At 39.3% G+C, this 19,344-nt stretch overlaps 1 protein-coding gene across 8 annotated transcripts in view; it reads right to left on the bottom strand.

Moving 5' to 3' along the window:
• L3MBTL3 (L3MBTL histone methyl-lysine binding protein 3) overlaps positions 1-19,344 on the bottom strand; it is an 85,457-nt gene that overhangs the window by 40,681 nt on the left and 25,432 nt on the right. For 4 of the 8 annotated variants that reach the window (XM_081141343.1, XM_081141345.1, XM_081141346.1 and 1 more), the window contains exons 4-12: positions 13,600-13,711; positions 13,161-13,235; positions 11,570-11,729; positions 10,333-10,468; positions 8,405-8,489; positions 6,735-6,826; positions 4,752-4,856; positions 2,919-3,054; positions 1,297-1,388 (exon numbers count right to left, since the gene is read on the bottom strand). In XM_081141343.1, the coding sequence (XP_080997469.1) occupies positions 1,297-1,388; positions 2,919-3,054; positions 4,752-4,856; positions 6,735-6,826; positions 8,405-8,489; positions 10,333-10,468; positions 11,570-11,729; positions 13,161-13,235; positions 13,600-13,711 (993 nt within the window). Of the gene's footprint in view, positions 1-1,296; positions 1,389-2,918; positions 3,055-4,751; positions 4,857-6,734; positions 6,827-8,404; positions 8,490-10,332; positions 10,469-11,569; positions 11,730-13,160; positions 13,236-13,589; positions 13,712-19,344 lie in introns of those variants that run through there. The other 4 variants (XM_081141347.1, XM_081141348.1, XM_081141349.1 and 1 more) reach the window with 4 other exon arrangements.

Here is a 19,344-nt window from a genome sequence, read left to right as displayed (position 1 = left end):
CAGGGGTTAGGAAACTTGGAGCAGTGAGAGCAGGCCAGAGTTTTCCACCTAACTGGCCTTGTTTTGACAGAGAATACCTACCAACAATGCAGTATTTACATCCCAGCAAGGAGCTATCCTCTCAATTAAGATACTTTAATATATTAACCTGGCTCATTTTATCTCTATTAGCTACCTACACACACACATGCACACACACATGCACACGTAGGTGCCCCTCCTCAGCTCTCTAACTTGACCTGGTTTATGTTCAATTTGATGAGAGAATCTTTAGCCATTAGGCTGATGCTGAAAACAACTGGTTAAAATCATTTCCCAAATGGAGGGTATTTGGACTTGGGGAGAACGTTTTTCTCTAATCCTTATATTTATTTTCATTTGCAGGGAATGTTATTGAAACATTACTGTCTCTGCCCACATTCTCACTCACTGTTACCTGACTGATGAATCTGGAAGAAGGAACAGGTCATACTCTTAAATGTAAGCTGGACCACAGGGCGCATGGTTTCCACTATGCTCCTCTTGTGGCCAGGTCTGTCCTTGTGGGAGGGTATGTATGCCCCTGTCCAGTACTAATGGATTTGGGTAGTGGGGCACGAAGGGCCAGTAAATCTCTTTAATTCTAGGGCTCAGAATCAAGAAACTCATTTGATAGCAGATACAGGCCATGCAACTGAGCCTTTATTGGTTACAAAGACAATATTTTGGTTTTCTATCTGCTTGCTCTCTGTTCTATCCAATTTGATCAGAACTTGGGCCAGGAAGAAGAATTTAAGGTACCAGGCCTTCTCAGAGGTGCCAAAGGTAATGGGAAATAGTAACATAGGTAAAGGAGAAAATACACACACATCCAGTTTGTGCTTCTGTTATACTGAATATAGAGCTAGGAGCTGGAGTGAAGGTAAATCATTGTTTCTAGCATGCAAATCAAAACAGGGCTCCATTCATCTCACTATTTCAATCCCATTTGAACAGCACTCCTAGACAATGACAATAACAATAAAATGCCCCATCAATTTAATTTTTATGCACCTTAACTGTAAATTACACCTGCATTTTGTACTATGTTGCCTCCTACCATTCGATAAAAAAAGACAACCATGACATGGCTATCAAACAGATGTTTACACAAGAAGATTTTAAGCTAATTCTGAAGTTTAACTAAGGTAAGAGTACTCTATTTACCAAAGCAAAAAAATTTGTTAGTTTCTTGTTATCACTTGTAATTTATCCTATGAAACATTCAACAGCCACCTTTTTTTTGTTTGAAAGAAAAAGTATTTTGGATGTACTTACTATATTCTGATTCTCGAATAATGACTTGGGAGCAGCCTGAGCTTTGCATGTTTTCAGGTAAGTCTGCCAATTAAAGTCTTCTTCTTTATATCCTAGGATAAGCACATATAAACAGACTTAAGCAAAACACAAAAACATCTCACACTTACTTTTTTAGTCCCACTTTTATCTATAACTCAAACATGCTAAACTCAGGAGATCAGTGATTTTTTTAAATAGACAAAATTTAAATCATAATTCATAACTATGAATTGTTATACACAGGTTGTGTTTATTTACAACAATTTATATTATTTTTTCAATTCTGAGTAAACGGTAATGGATATAAAGAAAAGGTGTAAGGAAACAAGTATGTATTATACTGAGTTGTGCTTCCTTTTATTACCTGGTCATTTCTATCAGTATTTAGGTAGAACTCCTTAGCAGTAGTCTACTGATCTGAAGTAGTAAAATTATTTATTTTTCTCTCACCTATTCTATTTTGGGAGAGTAACTTATAAGAACAAATGGGAAGCTGCAAAACAGTAATAAAACAGAGAAACTCTTTTTGGCCTATTACCACAGGCTTGAAATTTCAAGATTAATGAAGTAAGCATGTTGGTAAGTTACAATAATGTAAATGTCCTGGCCTTAATTTTCACAATTTCATGTTTAATGCTGATAAAGCCAACCTTTCCTTAAAAAAAGGAAACCTAGCATTTTATCTGCTCATGTGCTCTCTTCTACTTCCATTAAAACCCAAAAGACAGCATGAAAAGAACAGCTAAAAATTCACCATACATAAGAGGCAAATTTATAAAAGGCTTACAGATTTTCTTTTTTGCCCTCATTTTTTTAATGTTTTTCTTTAATCCTTCAGCCATTTAAAAATACCATTCTGCCATTAATTTTTCACTTAAAACCAAAGGATGGCCAGTCCATTAAAAAACAGTAACCCTGAGACAGGCCAAAAATATCAAACTAGTAACCCGGATCTTTGATATCATGTTAACAATACTGAATGTTATAGCCGAAAAGGAAGGAAATAAGATATTATTAAATACAGAGAGGGACTGAAAAGATGGTATCTGTTACTCTCGGATCTTTATGTAAACATGAAACAGGCAAAATCATTGGTAGACTCTAATGTAAAGAACTCAATAATAAAAAAGTAATTCCTATTAGTTCAACCACTGTCTAAACCAATTTTTAGTGTTATACTGTCCTTTCCAAACTCCTAAATACTAACATCTATAAATTCAAGGCATGACTTCTTGAGATTTTCTATATACTGAAATATCAGTAAATATACTTAGTGTTGTAAACAGGTCAGAGGTAATCCTTCAAATCAGTTTTTCAAGTATATATTTATAAAATAGAAATCTGTAGCTAAAATTTGTAGTCAAAATTAAGTATCATGCAAATGTTATGTTACACGCAAATAAGTACATGGGCATAGTTTTTTCTCTTAAATAGAATTCTACTTTCTTTTTTCATTTAATAAATGTATTTTTCTTCATGGACAATAAGCTTGAATCTGGGCCTATCTGGATTATAAAGCCTGAATTCTTAAATATTCCAAATCAACACGTAAAGAAGGAATCTGCTATAGAATTTAAAATACGGGACATAAGTGACAATACCTCTGGGGGGATGGAGCTTATGGCCCGTCTTCTCACACCACCCAGCTGGGTGGATGTCCAGGGAGTCTGCGTTCACCCAGAAGTCATAGCAGTCGGGATACCCATCGAAGTGCAGCTTTACCCGGTACCCACAAACCTGAAATAGGTGAAGGCTGGCTGACTAAACAACAAAAGAAAGACACCCAGAATACTTGTGTACGTGGACATCTAGGATGATACAGCTTCTGCTAATCAAAGTACCCTCTCATTAACCGCAGCAGACACAAGCGAACAAAAGACAAAATCCAAAGGAAAGGCTATTACGTATATGGGAAAGACTGAGCTGCAGTGTTCCAGCATCATCCCCAGTTACATCAGGAGCACATGGATACGGGATGAAAAATACATTTCCCCCACATACACATCCTCTCTCATTCACTGTATTATACCAGCGTGTCACTGTGGGGAGCCGGCATGGAAGCAACCAGTCCAGTGCAGGGCACACAGCTACTGCAGAGTCCTGGGGCAGATGCCCCGCTGCACGCTGTCTGCATGCTGGCTTGTCCTTTATAAAGTTCCACACACGGTGGCACCCAGCCAGACCAAGGCTGGTGCGCACACAGAGAAGTCAACAGATCCTCCTCGCCACCAGCTGCTGGGATGGGAGAAAGCAAGAAAAGCCTACACAATTCATACTTAGATGAGACAGGCTCCCTGGAATGCCAGTAAGAAATAAGCTTATATAATGCATGCTGAAAGGTGAGGCCATACATCTACCTAAAGGGCCCCACGTGGGGAAGTTCTGAGTTAAAAGGTCACATGGGTGTATGGGGTCTCCGTTGGCTCATGCTCTGCGCTGGGCTCTCAAAGGGAAGTTCAGCCTCTCAATCTTCCCACTGGGAGAGCAGATTCATTCAAGTGCAACCACACCCACCATACCTCCAACCACTCCAGGAGCACCTGCCATGCAGAAGCCTAAACAAGAAGCTTGAGACGAGAGCCCAGAGCCAGGGTGATGAACAGTCCCAAAACTCATACTAGTTGAGGTTTTCACAATTAAGTGAATGCTACTGCTATAATAAAAAAACTAGACAAACTAAAATAAATCTCCTTCAAAACCAAGAGCTGAAACACACACACCTTAAAAATATATATGGGGAGCACTGCCTCATGGTACACTCTGTGTAACTGTATATTACTTACAACGACTGTCATTACCCAGCTGTCAGATGTTACTATGTTCTAGAGATGCCAAAGCTCTAACAGATTCACTAAGTGAAAGATTACTAAATAAAACTAATCCACAAGATCATTTCACTCTTTCGGGAACATTTTTTAAAAGATACACATCCCTGGCTCAAGGGAGGGGAGCAAGGAAGAAGCTAGCATGGAGAAAAAATATTCAATTCTAAGAACTGTTCTCAGTAATATATTAAACCAAGATACATATAATTGATTTGGATATTTTTTCCTGAAAAATTTCACAGAGATACCTCAAAATACTAAAGAAATATAAATATCTGTTGATCTCTTCCTTATATTAAAGAACAGAGTATGGCAAAGACTATGGAGTCAGATGACCCTGGAGTCAAATCCTGGTTCTACCACTTAGAAGCTGTGTGGCCTTGGATACATCACTTAACCCCTCTGAGCCTCAGCTCTTTCATCTATAGGATAAGAATGGAAAAACCTGACCTGCATAGGGTTCTTGTAAAGATTAAATGATGTAATGTACACAAAACACTAAGCACCACACCTGGCATGAAGTAAGCACTCAACAAGTGGCATCTTTTCCCATTATTAAACCCCACAGTCACCATTTTATCTTAAAAATAAAGACAACGCAAAGCTTACCTCAGCCACAGTGAGGACGCAGTACACGGACTGATGCTCAGGGTCCACGCCTTCTAATTTCATGCCAACTTTAAACCCATTTTTGTTATATGGAAAGGATTGATACTACGATGAAAAATGACATCAGTTTTAGTATTTTATCCTGAAGGTCTAATTAAAAATATGAATAATTGCTATTCTTAAATAAAGACTATTTAACCAAATACATAAATAACTCTTAGAAACTCAAAAGAAAAGGATCACTTAATGATCCAATGGCAAATGGACAAAAACTATAAAGGGGTCACAAAAAAGAAAATTTAAATGTCTTACATGTTTGAAAAGATGTTCAACCTCACCCATAAGAGTCATACAAAGTAAAATTACACAAAAACATATTTCCCCTATCAGGTTGGTAAAGATCAAAGAGTTCGATAACACTGTTGGCAAGACTCTAGGGAAACAGATGCACACATACATCACTAGTAGGGATATAGATTGGTACAGCCTCTAGCCATCTCATGATACCTATAAAAAAAGAACACTTCTTTTGGCTTACCAATTCTAATTCTAAAAAATTATCCAAAAGAGATAACCACACATGTGCAAAATGACAGGTGTACAAGATTATTCACTAAAACATTTACATGGCAAAAGATCTGTGTATCTACGTTCCACATGTACATATAGTATTCCACTTTATGTCTGATCTATAATTATTAAAGCTACTCTTTATTGGTTGACATATATATGCCATATATATATGTGTCATAGATATGTCAATATATGTCACATGTCAATCAATAGGGAGCATCTTAAATTATGGCACAGCCACAAGATGGAATTTTATCCATTAATATAAAAGAATGATAAAGGAAATAATGAACTGAGATAGAATAATTTCCAAACTAAGTTAACAAAAAAGCAAAGTCCAAAAAACAGCATGACTGACATATGTAATCATATGGTTTAAGAGGGGGGAGAGGATTTGGAGAGATATATATATATACATATATATATATGCATATATATAGTGTATCTATACATAAAACTTCTTTTAAAAAATGTAAAAAGGCTATTCTTCAAAGGGCCAAAGTTACAGAAAATTATTATATAGGACAAGTTCATATGTAATTACTATTATGTTTAAATTAAATATGCCAGTGTAGATGTACTCGTCCTAATACTTACTAGTCAACACTTTTTAAAAACTCCCTATGTTCCTACATAAATAAAAAGTATCGATGGCAGACTTATTACATACCATGATTAAATATTAAATAATTTAAGCCAGGAGTCAGCAAACTATAGTCTATGGGTCAAATCCAGCCCACCATCTGTAATTAAAGTTTCACTCGAATACAGCCACGTTCATTCATCTATATATTGTTCATGGCTGCTTTCATCCCAACAGAGCTGAGCTGTTGCACCCGAGACCAGATGCCCCACAGAGCCTAAAATGCTCACTCTCTGGCCCTTTACAGGAAAAGTTTGCTGACACATTTTAGCCCAGGGATAGCAGCTCCAAGCTAGAGCTACACTAGGTGTCTATACCCTTACCTGATTTTAAATTACTTATGATAAAAAAAATTTTATTATAGTTAATAAAATACAGTAACTCATTTTTAGATTTTTGTTGTGATATTATGTAAACTTCAGTAACTCATTTCTATTCTCCCAAAGCCATGATGTCGACATGAAATTTCATGCCAATTTTTCTTTACTAGTTTTTAATAGTAGGAGAAATATCTCTTACAGTTGAGTGAAAGCTGGTAAATGCTGAAAGAGTAAGGAGCCCATGCACACAGCATGGGAGGAAGGTGTCCTGTATTCATGCTGGCTGTCCCTGCAGGTCCCCTCCACATAAATACACACATGAAAACAATACACTTGAGAAATCATCCCAAGTCACAGGTCCTGAACAGACAGTGGACACAGCAACACTGACTCCAGCTCAGTACGCTGCTCTGCCCGCAGAGACAGCGCTCTCCAGAAGGGTCATACCTCCCTGAAAAGCTTCGCTGGCACTGCCACAGCCTTCTCCTCTTCCAGGTAGGATGCCCAGCACCAAGCCTTCTTGCCTTTAGGAGGCAAACCTGAAAGGCAAGTGAGATTAAAATGATAGAATCTCCAAATCTAAAAAAAAATCACAGAGAGAGTACATTGTGAACTCTCATTTCCCTAAATACCACTAGGCCTGGCTCTTCTCTTACCACCACAGCTGGTGTTTCTCGGTCTCTTCTCTTGGCTCCTCTTCCAAGGAAATGAGAGCTAAGCAGTGAACTATGGTATAATATCCACAGTTATGAGGGTAGAAGAAAGACGCAGAAGAACTCAGAGTAAATGAAGAAGACAGAGCAGGAAACCAAGCTGGAACAGTACCGTGGAAGCCACAGGAAGCAAGTGCTCCTAGGGTCAGGATGCTCGAAAGCTTCCTAAGACATCGAGTAGGTGAAACTAGAAATGGCCAGTACACTGAGTGGTTAGGGAACGGCTACCAATTTGGGTGAAAGGGAAGAAAATCAATTCAGCGAAGGCCAGATTTTGAGCAGCAAAAGAATACAGAAGTGATAAAGATATGGTACCAGCTAAAATCAACTTCATTTTGGATTAATTTGACAAATAATGGAAATAAAAGGAAGAATGCAATAGCTTGATACATAACAAAGTTTGGGAAAAGGTGTTTTGGGGATGAGATCTGAACCAGCTAAGGGGGCACTCATGAAGAGGAAAGGAGTCTGAATACCTAAGGGGTGAAAAGAAATGACTGAAGGAGCAAGGTCCCAGAGGAGACAGGGCCCTGAGAACAGAAGCAAAGGGGAAGGGAGAGAAAGACGGATGAGATTTTTGAGGCAAAGTATTGAGTAACTGATAATTTACTCCCTTTAATCTCAGTGACATAAACTAGAAATCATCTCCCCCAGGTGTAAGTTAGGCTGTGTGTCTAAAGCAGGTGGAAACGCGTCGCACTCCTTTGGAAGACTTCAAGGGTGAGCAAGCATGGACCGCGTGCACCCAATCCCAGCACAGGGGCACTGGGTTCATGACGCTGACTTGCAGGGACAACATGACTGGGCTGTCAGGAGTGGAACTATGCAGGGTGCAGTGACCTAACACGAAGGACGGGCCAGGAATACGTCACAGGTCAAGGGGATAAAGCCTAGCAGAGGACACTGCGGCCTCTAGGAAAATGACAAGAGGTCCATGCTGAATAAGGTGGCGAGTTCATCCACTAGGGTATGAAAGGGAAGGGCTGCCGCCTGGATTCCCTTGAGAATAAAGTGTTGTCAGAGGAACAACAGGGGAAAGAAAGGTACCACATCAGGAGGCTGTAGTTTGAGAGACAACATTAGAAACTTTCAGTCTTAGAAAATGACAAGAACATAGGCTTTAGTAAAAGTGCAGAAGTAGATGAAAACTATTTGATGTGCAAATAAAGTAAGATGTTCTCATTTTTGCCCAGACACTACTTGAAAGTTACTAACTTCCATCTTTTCCCTTATCTACTTCTTCAAAACCATAATCTTTATTGACAAAATTTCATTTAAAAAAACAACCCCAAAGCAATACCTTAACTGCCCTAGTGTGCATTACAACTAAGGCTAAAATGTCTACCCGCACGAAATATTTTCAGCTGCATAAAGTTACACGTTACCTCTCTCTCACTGACTCACCCTGCTTCAGTACAGCTGGATCACCACGTCTTTTTCTTCGGGCTCGCTGCGAGCCCCTCAGGATTCTTCCATCCTGTTTGTTCTCCTACAGTAAGAAAGGAAAAGTTTGTGAAACAGGCACCAACACAAAGTTAGAGAGCTGTCAGAAAGCATTAATTTTTTTTTTGTACTTTTCTTCAATTTCACTTCCCAAGTTTTAAGGAAAGTAAGAATATACATGTCATTTGAGAACTATGTTGCTTTTGGCCTAAGGTCATTACAAAATAAGAGCATTTCCAAGAATTACTGTGGAACAGAAGGGATCCTGCTCCCGCCTCCTTGAAACACTTTCTTCTCTTAGCTCCTGGAACACTCTGTTCTAATTTTCCTTACACCTCACTGGCCCCTCTTCTCAGTCCCTTTGCTAGTGTCTCTCCCAGCCTGGTCACCTTCTTTTCTCTTATCTAATCCCTCTCCCTAGCTTGTAAAGATCATTTGTCTGCCAGATACCCCTAGTCTGTACTCCAGCCCTTACCTTTTCCCTGACTCCATGCTCATGCATCCACCTGCCTACCTGGATCTCCACTTGGATGCCCAACAAGCATCTCAAACTCACAATGCCCAAGTGACTCTAGATTCTGTACTCCAGCCTTGCCTTCCCATCCTCAATAAGTGGTATCATTATCCAATCAATGGTTTAAGACAAAAGTGTAAGAGTTATCCCTGATTCTTCTCTTTCCCTTACGCACCAATGACCCTATCTCTAACGGATCCCAGATCCACTGTCCTATCTCACATAGCCCTCTTACCGACTCTACTACAATAAAATCCTAACTGGTTTCCCTGGTTCCACTTTTGCTCTCGCCTGTCAAAGCTAGAGTGATCATTTTAAAACACGAATTCTATCAAAGTATTCCCTTGCCTTTAACTTTGCAATGGTTTCCCACCACTCTCAGAATAGAATAAAAACCCATTCCTCTGGTTTACTGTAAAGCCCTACATGGCCTGGACCTCTTCATCTTCCTCTTACTCCGCTCTCAACTGTAGTGCCTTTTTCAATCTCCTCAAACAAAACATGCTACACGTTAGTTTAGGAAATTTACCTTGGCCGTTCCATCGACGGGAGGGCTCCTCACTCCTAACTTTACAGAACTAACTCTTTATTATTCCGATCACGCTGTTCATGCCACTTTCTCTGGGAGGCCTCCCTGACAACCCATCTTAAAACAGCCAGCCAATCCTAAAGCCCTACTGTAATTCTCAGCATAGCACTTATCACAGGCTGACGCGTCTCCTGTTTACCACGTTCCCTTAGTAAGAATGCAATGTTCCTGAGAGCAGAGACCGTCTCGCTGCTGTCATGTTCATCCCTGCATTCTCAGCTCCTTGCACCGTGACCAGCAAATAAAAAGTTGGTCAGTATTGGTCTTAAGGGAAATGTCTCAAGACCTCAAAGTTCTCTTTTCCTAAGAACCATTAATAGATACTTTGAGGATAAGATATTTATGTTTTAATGCTTGTATTTTAAAATTAGCTCTCCCCAAATATACCCGACACTGATCTGCCATTTTCTACCTACTCACGCAAGTTTTTTATGAGATCTTCCTGCAATTTACCAAAATGGAACTGAGAGTTTGCTACTGAGAGAAACCGAAGGTTCACTGGCAAAACTGAAGGTCTGCTGTTGCCTCTTTCGCTCTAGCAAGAAATCCCAGGAATTCCTACTTCTTCACCCTGAGAGAGGGGTACTATTATTTACTATTCCCATTTTGAGATGTGGACAGCAACAAAGAGAGGGTGGGTAGGCAACCTTCAGATGGTGACACAGCGAGTAGCCGGAGCAGCCTCTGAGGGCAGCACTGGCGGCAGAGCTAGTTCCTTCGGCCCGGTGCCACCCGCGTACACGGCACCCCGCGTCCCCAGAGGTCAGGCCCACGCACGATGCTAACCATTCCATCTTCTCTCTCCTCTCCATCGTCCCTGGCGTCGGCTTTCAGAGATGGTTTCGGTTTTTTCTTCCGACTGCACTTAGGGTCCTCTTCTTCATTGTCTTCTCCGATGTCCCTTTCCTCCTTCTGATCTCTGCTGTGTTTATAAACCCAAAACAGTGACAGGAAACAATGCCTATCAAACATCTACATGGTGAACATCACTGCAAATTCTTTTGAAGACATCATCCTTCAAAGGAAGAATCTTTTACCACCAGGGGAAATGTGTAGGCATGAGAACATCATTGATAAGGAACACTGTGAACCATTATGATGTACTGTGACACTGTCAAGGTTAGAAAGTGGAAATTAGCTTCTATATTACTATCAAAAGGGGACCAGCACTATATGTGAAATAGATTCTAACAAGTTTAAAATTATGTGTCTTTCACATCTGCCATCCATACTAATAAATCACTTATTCAAAGATATTTTAGTCTTCAGGGCAACTTTAAAGCAAAGATTTATCAATTATTAAGAATGATAAGTCCAAATGAAAAAGGCCAAGTGCAACTTTGTAAAATATCAGTTGGCCGACAAAACAGACAATTCACAAGGCTGTACTAATTAAAATACATGGGAAACGCCACTAAAATATAAATGTCAAGTCATTTATCTGCAGCATACAATTATATGCAAGAAATACATCTTCTTGGTAATCAGCTGAATTCTGTCACACAGTCCCAAGTGAAAAAGTCACAGACCACTGTCAGGCACAGCAGATGTCCCCTGTCTTGTATTTCTCAGTCTTCCCTGAGATCAGCAGTAACATAACTCATTACATTACTCACTATGGCCATCTTCAGTCCAGTTGTAGAGTTTTGGCTGGGTTCCCTAAGAACCCCCAAAATAAAACTGTGTTTCCGTAAACATCAGTACCATCAAAATGTGTATGTAGCCCAGAGAACTTTAAAATACTTTGAGCTGAGAAACAATCAAATTAATGTAAACAAAAGGTTAAAGAAAGAGGCAGAAGTTGTACTGTAGATAAAACATAAGCAATAAAACTCCCATCAGACATAACTGAAGTCACTAGGTCCAGTAATGAGATCAAGGTCCATGGGTTTCTACAGGAAATGTCTCTGAAAAGTGAAGGGGCATGAAAGGGTGTCAGAAGTCAGAGAGCCTCTGCATTCCCAAACACCATGACCTTGGACTCCAAAACACACTCTATAGATGGAACAGAGCAAAAACCTACTTGTCTTTGATATGCCGAGTACAATTCTGGCTGCAATAGTTTCCTCCAGAAAGACACTCATCTACATTGCCATACTGACAACAGTTCTCACAGAATGGAAGCCCTTCTACTTTCACTGGCTCCTTCAACCTGAAAGGCATCCCAGTCTTCTCTGAAAAAACTAGAAGGTAAAAAGAAGAGAAAAAAATGTAAAACCATGACAGAAAACATTCCAAAATACACTTAAATTTTTTCTTCTAATAGTTTTGTTAGCAACACAATAAAAGGATAATGTTTGTTGAATGAATGACCAAACTATACAGCATTTGGGAGGGAGAAGAAGGTGGATTTGGCAGAAATCACTCACATCGTTTACATAACAAAACAATTCTGCAGAAAAGACAAAAGCTTGTCCAAGGATTTTTCTACAGAGCTCAAAGTAAAATGAAGAAAATTTCATTAGTCACTAAATTCAGAAAATTAAACCGTCAATCTTTACAATCCTAACTTATGGATGTGTCTTTGACAAAATGTAAAAGGGGTTATCTATGTTATTTCATGTTTATTACATTTTGATGAGTAATTTTGTTTTACTAAATTGGTCAAATCGATGTCTCTCTGTTTTACTTTTAATGTAGCATATCTCCTGAATCATAATTATCCAAATCGTTTAAGAACTCACATTTCCTTTCGCCTGAATTATTAGGCTAATCATTCATTCAGCAAACATTTATCAGGCACCAATTTAAAGTAGACACTGGAAATGACAGTATAGACCTTGCCCAAGAAAGCTCACAGTCTAGAAGAGAAGACAGGCAAGAAAGCCAGTATTTGTAATAAGAAGTGACACATGCGGTAACTGAAGCATGAACAAGTTCCAGAAGTAGTACAGAGGAAGACGTGATTCCATCGGCCTGGGGTGAGGTCAGGGAAGGATTTTCCAATATAAAACCTCAACGGGGTTTTGAAAGCCAAAGAGGAATTTACCAACTGGACAAAGAGAGAGAAACAGCATCCCAGCCAGAAGAAACAGCAGGAGCAAAGGCAAGGAAGCATGAAGGCACAGGATGTGTTGGGAGAACTGCGTGCAAGTCAGTGCCGCTGGCACTGCCGGAACACGGAGTACAAAGGACGGAACAGAGAGGAGAGGCAAAGCAGGCAGGTGGGTGCAGGCCACCCAGATCTTTGTGTGTTTTGCTAGAGATAAAAAGAAACTGGTGAAGCGTCAGATAAGCAGCCTACTAAGTTCCTCTAAATTCAGTGTACAAGATAAACTGGGGGAAATTAGAAGCAGAATGGTTCTTTAGGAGACGTCTACCAAAGTTCAGGTGAGAGTTCATAAGGGCCTAAATTAAGGCAGTCACAGTGACTATAGATAGAAAAGGCCAGATCTGAGATATATTTAGGAAATAAAAACCAAGAGGATTAAGTAACAGGCTATGGGGCTGGGGAGAGCACACTCAGGATGACTCCTAGATTTCTTGCTTGTCCACTGGATAGATGGTGCTACCATCAACTGAACTACGGGTTACAGAAGAAAGAGCAGGTCTGGGGGGAGGGGAGAAAGAAATAGAAAATGAATCGCATTTCAGACATGTGGAGTTTGAGGTACCTGTGGGACATCCAGGTGGAGATGTCCAGTAGGCAGGTGGAAATACGGGCCTGGAGCTCGGGGGAGAGGTCGGGGCTGGAGATATAGATTTAGGAGTCATCAGCATATAGGTGTTAGTTACAACCATCGGAGCAGATGAGAAAAAAGTGGCAGGCTTTTGGCTAAATCACCTGGGTATGCTATTACATGGATTTACTTGATAATTTCCAATTAACCTGGTGCTATTACAGATCTGGCATTAGGAGAGAAGACAGTTCATGGTTATTTTAAAATGTAAAAGCTAGTCCCGTATCAGTTTTGTTACCGAAATTTACCTAAGAACATGTGACATGAAGATCACCCAGGATTTTCAAGGTTTTGGCCTATTATAAAAACTTAGATACTCTTATTTTAAAACTTTTGAAAGAAAGAAATCACAGTACAAATCACCCATTCTTACCTTCTTGAGCAGTTGGTACCATCCAAGTTGTGGTGGCCGTTGCTTTTTTAACATTTTCCATCTCACTCTCATCCGTTATAACTTCCAGGGCTCCAAATTCATTTACTCGAAACTAGAACAACACAGTAGAAAGAGGCAAAATTTACAAGTGTTCAGAACAGTAATCATTTAATGGCTGGCGCACATAGTCTTTAAGAAAAAAAATACGTTCTAAAAGTTAACTGAAACAATTGTATCTAGATACGCCTCCTACCGATATTAAACCCTTTGCATTTTACTAATTTTGGAATTGGGGAGGGGGAACGGAACAAAGCAGCAAGGCACTTCCTTACGGATATAAACAACCAACCCCGCGGCTGTCCGGGAGAGTAGCCAGCTCACTCATAGGACCCGTAATTTCAAACACCATTTTTTTTGCTAAGACTTTTCTTCTTTTACAGCTTATTTGATAATCAAATTTACTGTTTTCCGGAATCAACTGGTCTCACCTAGTTCGGAGAAAAGGAGTATCTCTATTCCAGAGATGATTACTGGCGCGTCCACGGCGTTATGTTCCAAGATGCGACCAGGAAGGTGGAAGCGCGAGTCACATGACTCCCGGGCTCTCCACTTCCTCTGTCTCTCAGGCCTCTCTAGAATTCTCCATTACATTCATCTCTAATCCTCCAAAACGGCTGGTGATACCTCTGAGATCTGAGCAAGTCTACTAATTCCGGGCCAATTTTATCACTGAAAAGTGAGGGTATTTTGATTTCATGGACATTTTGACTCCAAATATTGAAAATTTACTCTCATTGCATGGCAAGCTTCAAACAGTATGTTTCTGCAATAGCCTGGTCAGTGTGTGTGTGTGAGAGAGAGAGAGAGAGAGAGAGAGAGAGAGAGAGAGAGAGAGAGAGTGAGTGAGTGTGTGTGTTTTGAAGGCTTAACCACTCCCTATGTGCAGGGGCTCCATCCCTTTGAAACAGCTCAGTTTACTCTCGTATTCATGAAGTTCAAAGTTTTCTGTATTCCTTCTGTTTTCCTTCCCATAAAACAGAATGACATTAGGGATCCACTCATTTTAACAGGTGATGAATAGGAGGAAAGCTCAAAATTCAAAGGGATAATAAAACTTTTTGCTTAAAGTTTTTAGATCTTCACAGAAATATCTATGAGCATGCAAATACATAGTATTTAAATAAGGCTTTCCATTTCTGAATCTAAACAATTGATTCAGTCAACATGCCAATAGAGTATTTCTTTTACTAAACTAGATACAGACTCAAGCCAGAAAAATCTTAAGCCATTATTCTTTCCACCAGGTGAAAACAGCACCTTAAATGATTTTCTACACATAGTCCACAATCATTAAATGCTTTCTAGACTGAGCAAGTTGAAATAGCTAAGGAAAGTGAAAATGTTTTCTATTTACTACATACTCCAGACACAAATTTCTAGGGAAAGTGTAAACTCTACCTAGTGTGTTCACCTAAAAATGTCAGTCTAGAGATGCCAAAAAGTTAACCAGGAGGAAAAGACCTAAAAATACCTTTACTGTTTGGAAAAAAATTAATTTTAAAATGATCAACTCTGAAAACAGAGTATTTCAAAATAAAGCTGACAGTACCATCTACTGGGCAAGAGTAGAAAAAACAAGCCACAATTATTAATTAATGATAGTAAAGAATATGACAGAGTATCAATTCTAATGAAAAAATTAAAAAAACAACAGGCATGAGCCCTGTAATGCAATCCAGGAAAATAATTTTACTTTTATTACATGTTGATGCTAATTTATACTTAATTTGACAATTACAAAATGTGAGAAAGAGCACCAAATATTTGCATTACAAAGGAAGTCTCCTGGGGCCTAAGTTCCAAGTTGCTCCTAAACTACAAACTACCCTGAAAATCAAACACTGAGAAAGAGCACCACTAAGTGGAATATTCAAATAGACATTTGAACCTATGACCCCTGGAAGCTTTAGGCTCAAATACTTTCAAAATTAAAAGGTAATATTCCCATAATACAACATTTATTCCCAATTATCTTTTCCTTCTCCTAATATTTCATGCCTGTAGCTGACCTATAGTTTAAACACAAAGATGCAATGGCACTTAGGGAAACAGTTGGCTCCTTTGAGCCAGGGGTCCAGACTTTAGGGGTCAATGAAATGTATGTGTAATTATAATATGGGTACATGTATATCATTTTCTGGGGATAGGGTTCATAAAGTTCATCATATTCTCAGAGGCATCATATAACCCTAAAGAGTAAAATCTACTCTAACCAAAGTTACTTTATCTCAAAAATTAACTTCAAAGTGTTTTTAAAACATCCTATCATATACAAAAAGACACAGGGATCTTTTTTCTTCTTCTGGCTTCTCAATTTGGATTTACCATGTCTTCCACAATATTACTATCATACAAAATGTTAGACGACACAGGTTGTTAGGTGCTGTTAACACTGCTAGAGTCCCCAGAGGTGGAATTCCAGAAAGACTGACACATTCCCGAAGAGAACACTCAGGTTCGCCCAGCCGGGCGTGGCTCAGCGGTTGAGCATCGACCTAGGATACAGACGATCAGGGTTCGATTCCCGGTCAGGGCACATGCCCGGGTTGTGGGCTGTAGCCGATCAATGGTTCTCTCATCATTGATGTTTCTGTCTCTCTCTCTCTCCCTTCCTCTCTCTGAAATCAATAAAGATATATTTTTTAAAAAAACACTCAGGTTCCAAAGTTGGTTGTGAATGGTTCTGGAACCATGGAAACTTGAAATAACAGATTTTATTTCTTTTTTGGAAGCTACTAGTTCTTTTAACCTAGAAATCTAAAAAGCAATATGAAAATCTATCAAGTCACTCCATTCTAACCAAAAATATAAAAATTAGAAACTTTAAAGCAAATCAAACACACCAGCTGACGCTGTAACATTTTCTGGAAGTGGATATATCCAGGCCAATTAGAAAACAATTACGTCTAAAATATATAAAGAGCAGCAAAGGTTCTGTTTGTTTGTCTGGGCTTCAATTACCTTTAATTGATTCAGTTCTCTTATTTTTGCTTGCAAAGGCAAAGGATCTTTTGCCTATTTTTGCCTGTCTTTAATAACAGATCATTAAAAGACACTGCTGAGGTTACTATTTTTTGTTTTATTCCTTTAATGCTGAAATTTTAGTTCTACTTACCAATCTGTTTTAAGGGCAAAGACATTTCCTAACTAAACTGGTCTGAACACTAATCAAGACAAGGCAAACTGTGCACTAGCAGTGCGGTGAATTTTCCAGTTGGGTTTCTGCATTGCTGCTGCAAGATCTTGCTCGCAGGTAAGTGGGAACTATTCTTCCTAGATAAGATGCTATCGCTCTTAGAAGCATATCTGCATTTTACTCAGGGACTCTGAAAGACTGAATCCTTATGACCCAGAGGAGTAATTCTCTGCAGATAAATTTCAGACATTTAAAAGTTCAAGTAGAGAAACTGCTTTAGGTAAAGGGAGTCCACCATACACCTTTCCACTACCACTTACTGTCTGCTGGTTCTTAGGGCTGGCCCTGAGATATTAACCTACAAATACTAATTTACATTTTAAAAGAACACATTAAGCAATGGTAAGGTTTCCAAAGCTTGTTTAAGCAAAAGTATCTTGCTAAGGACTACATTTTAAAGAGGGCCAGTGGACACTTGCTGCTGCTCCCCCTTGACACTGTACTTTCTTTTTTCAAATTTTTTTTTTTTTTAAAATATATTTTTATTGATTTCAGAGAGAGGAAAGGAGAGGGAGAGAGAGAGATAGAAACATCAATGATGAGAGAGTCATTGATCGGCTGCAGCCTGCAACCCGGGCATGTGCCCTGACCGGGAATCGAACCCTGATTGCCTGGATCCCAGGTCGACGCTTAACCAGAGCCACACCTGGCCGGGTGACACTGTACTTTCTTATGCTAGTCCCCCTTTGGGATGCCTTCCTTTCCCTTCACCTCCTCTCGTCTCTGCCTCCCGAAGTCTTCACATAGACGCTAGACCCTTACCTATTTTCAGGCACCTGAAGCTCACATAATACGTGCTTTCCAAAGCCTTCCTGATCCATCCAGCCAAAATAATACTTCCTTAAAATGCTGAAACATTGTCCTTAAATCTCTTTTGACAGGAAAATGTTTTCTCTCTTTAGACTGTAGTACAGCAGTGGTAAGATAGTCAATTTAATTATCAAAAAGCCTGGTTTTAAGACACAGTTCTGCGAATAACTAATTGTTTGACCTTCAGCAAATGACTTAACTACTTGGAGTCTCTGTTTCTCCATTTGTAAACTGACAACAGTGATAGAAACCACATTAAATAAAAGGATTAAATGCAAAGATGCAGGTAAACTGTTCATCAGAGTAAGTTCTCTGTTCTTTTCACTACTGCACCCAAACAAGGAGCTTGTGCACTGTTTTTATGTAAGGGTTGGTTAGTCCAGTGTGGGGAGGGGAAGGGGAGTCCAGCAACAAGGAATAGAAAAAAATAAAATGTGAAGTCTTCAACTGGTGGTTTGGGGTAGAAAGGAAACAGGGTGAAACTGAGGACTGAAATGAGATACAGGCAGAGAGGAAAGTAGAGGCCAGACCACCAAAAAACTTTTGTAGCACACTTGAGGGACTTGAATTTTACCATGAAAGACTCAGACAACTGCTAAAGGGTTTTAAGCAGAAGGGTGACACAACCTGATCGCCACCTATCAGAAGGCTTTTACAGAGAAAAGTTCTTTCAAAATGGCAATAAACTGCAGCACATAAAAACCTGTTCCCATGAAAAGAAATTGATTTCTGTGTTAGCTGATTGCATTAGCTGAATTAACTTCAGCTGGTTGTCTTAGGGTAGCATACTGTTTATTATGAAATTCACACACCTATGCCCATTAAACAACAGAAGCTTTGGTCGTATAAAATATTCAAAGCATGATGGGAGAGAGTAAATTCTGTGATTTATTCAAAGTTCTTTCTAATGTCTTACATTTGTGAAAAATTTTCTCAATCAGATTTCTTAAGCAACTTGAATTTTTTTTTTTTTAAATATATCTTTATTGATTACAGAGAGAGGAAAGGAGTGGGAGAGAGAGAGATAGAAACATCAATGATGAGAGTCATTGATCAAGCCCACAACCGGACATGTGCCCTGACCGGGAATCGAACCCCGATCGCCTGGATCCTAGGTTGACGCTCAACTGCTGAGCCACGCCTGGCCGGGCAGCAACTCGAATTTTAATAGAAGATCTAGTGAATTAGAAATCCTAAGCAATATAATCAACTGGCTAGCCTCTGAATCTCCTTAGATAGAAAGGGTAGAAAAGTAGAAAATAAGTTTTCAAATTATTTTTTTGAGTGGGTATCAAACTATCCTCAGTGCATAAAGTGAACTGAATACATAACAACTGCCCAATTAGATGAGCCTAAAAGTCAAATCAAATAACCCAGGTTATAATACCCACTAAAATGGCTTAGTTACCTGATTACCTTAGCAAACTAATAGGTTATTCCCTAAAATCCATTGCTTAGAAAACCTTTAGGCAATCTAAGTTTCTTAGGGATGGAAACCATACTTTGTTGTCAAAATCTAAGTAAACAAAATTTACAAATTTCATCATCTATCTGACACCCAAAAAAGCCACTCAGAAGAGGTAAAAATGTACAAGAGAATGCAGCAATGAAAGAGGGAGCGGGGCAGTTACATATCACAAAGCCAGAAGAGATACAACTTAAGAGTTTTACATATTTAT

Source organism: Miniopterus schreibersii (assembly GCF_964146895.1).
Source record: "Miniopterus schreibersii genome assembly, chromosome: 6".
Taxonomy (NCBI): Eukaryota; Metazoa; Chordata; class Mammalia; order Chiroptera; family Miniopteridae; genus Miniopterus; species Miniopterus schreibersii.
The sequence above is the reverse complement of the archived record's forward strand: the minus strand, read 5'-3'. Positions and strand labels throughout refer to the sequence as shown.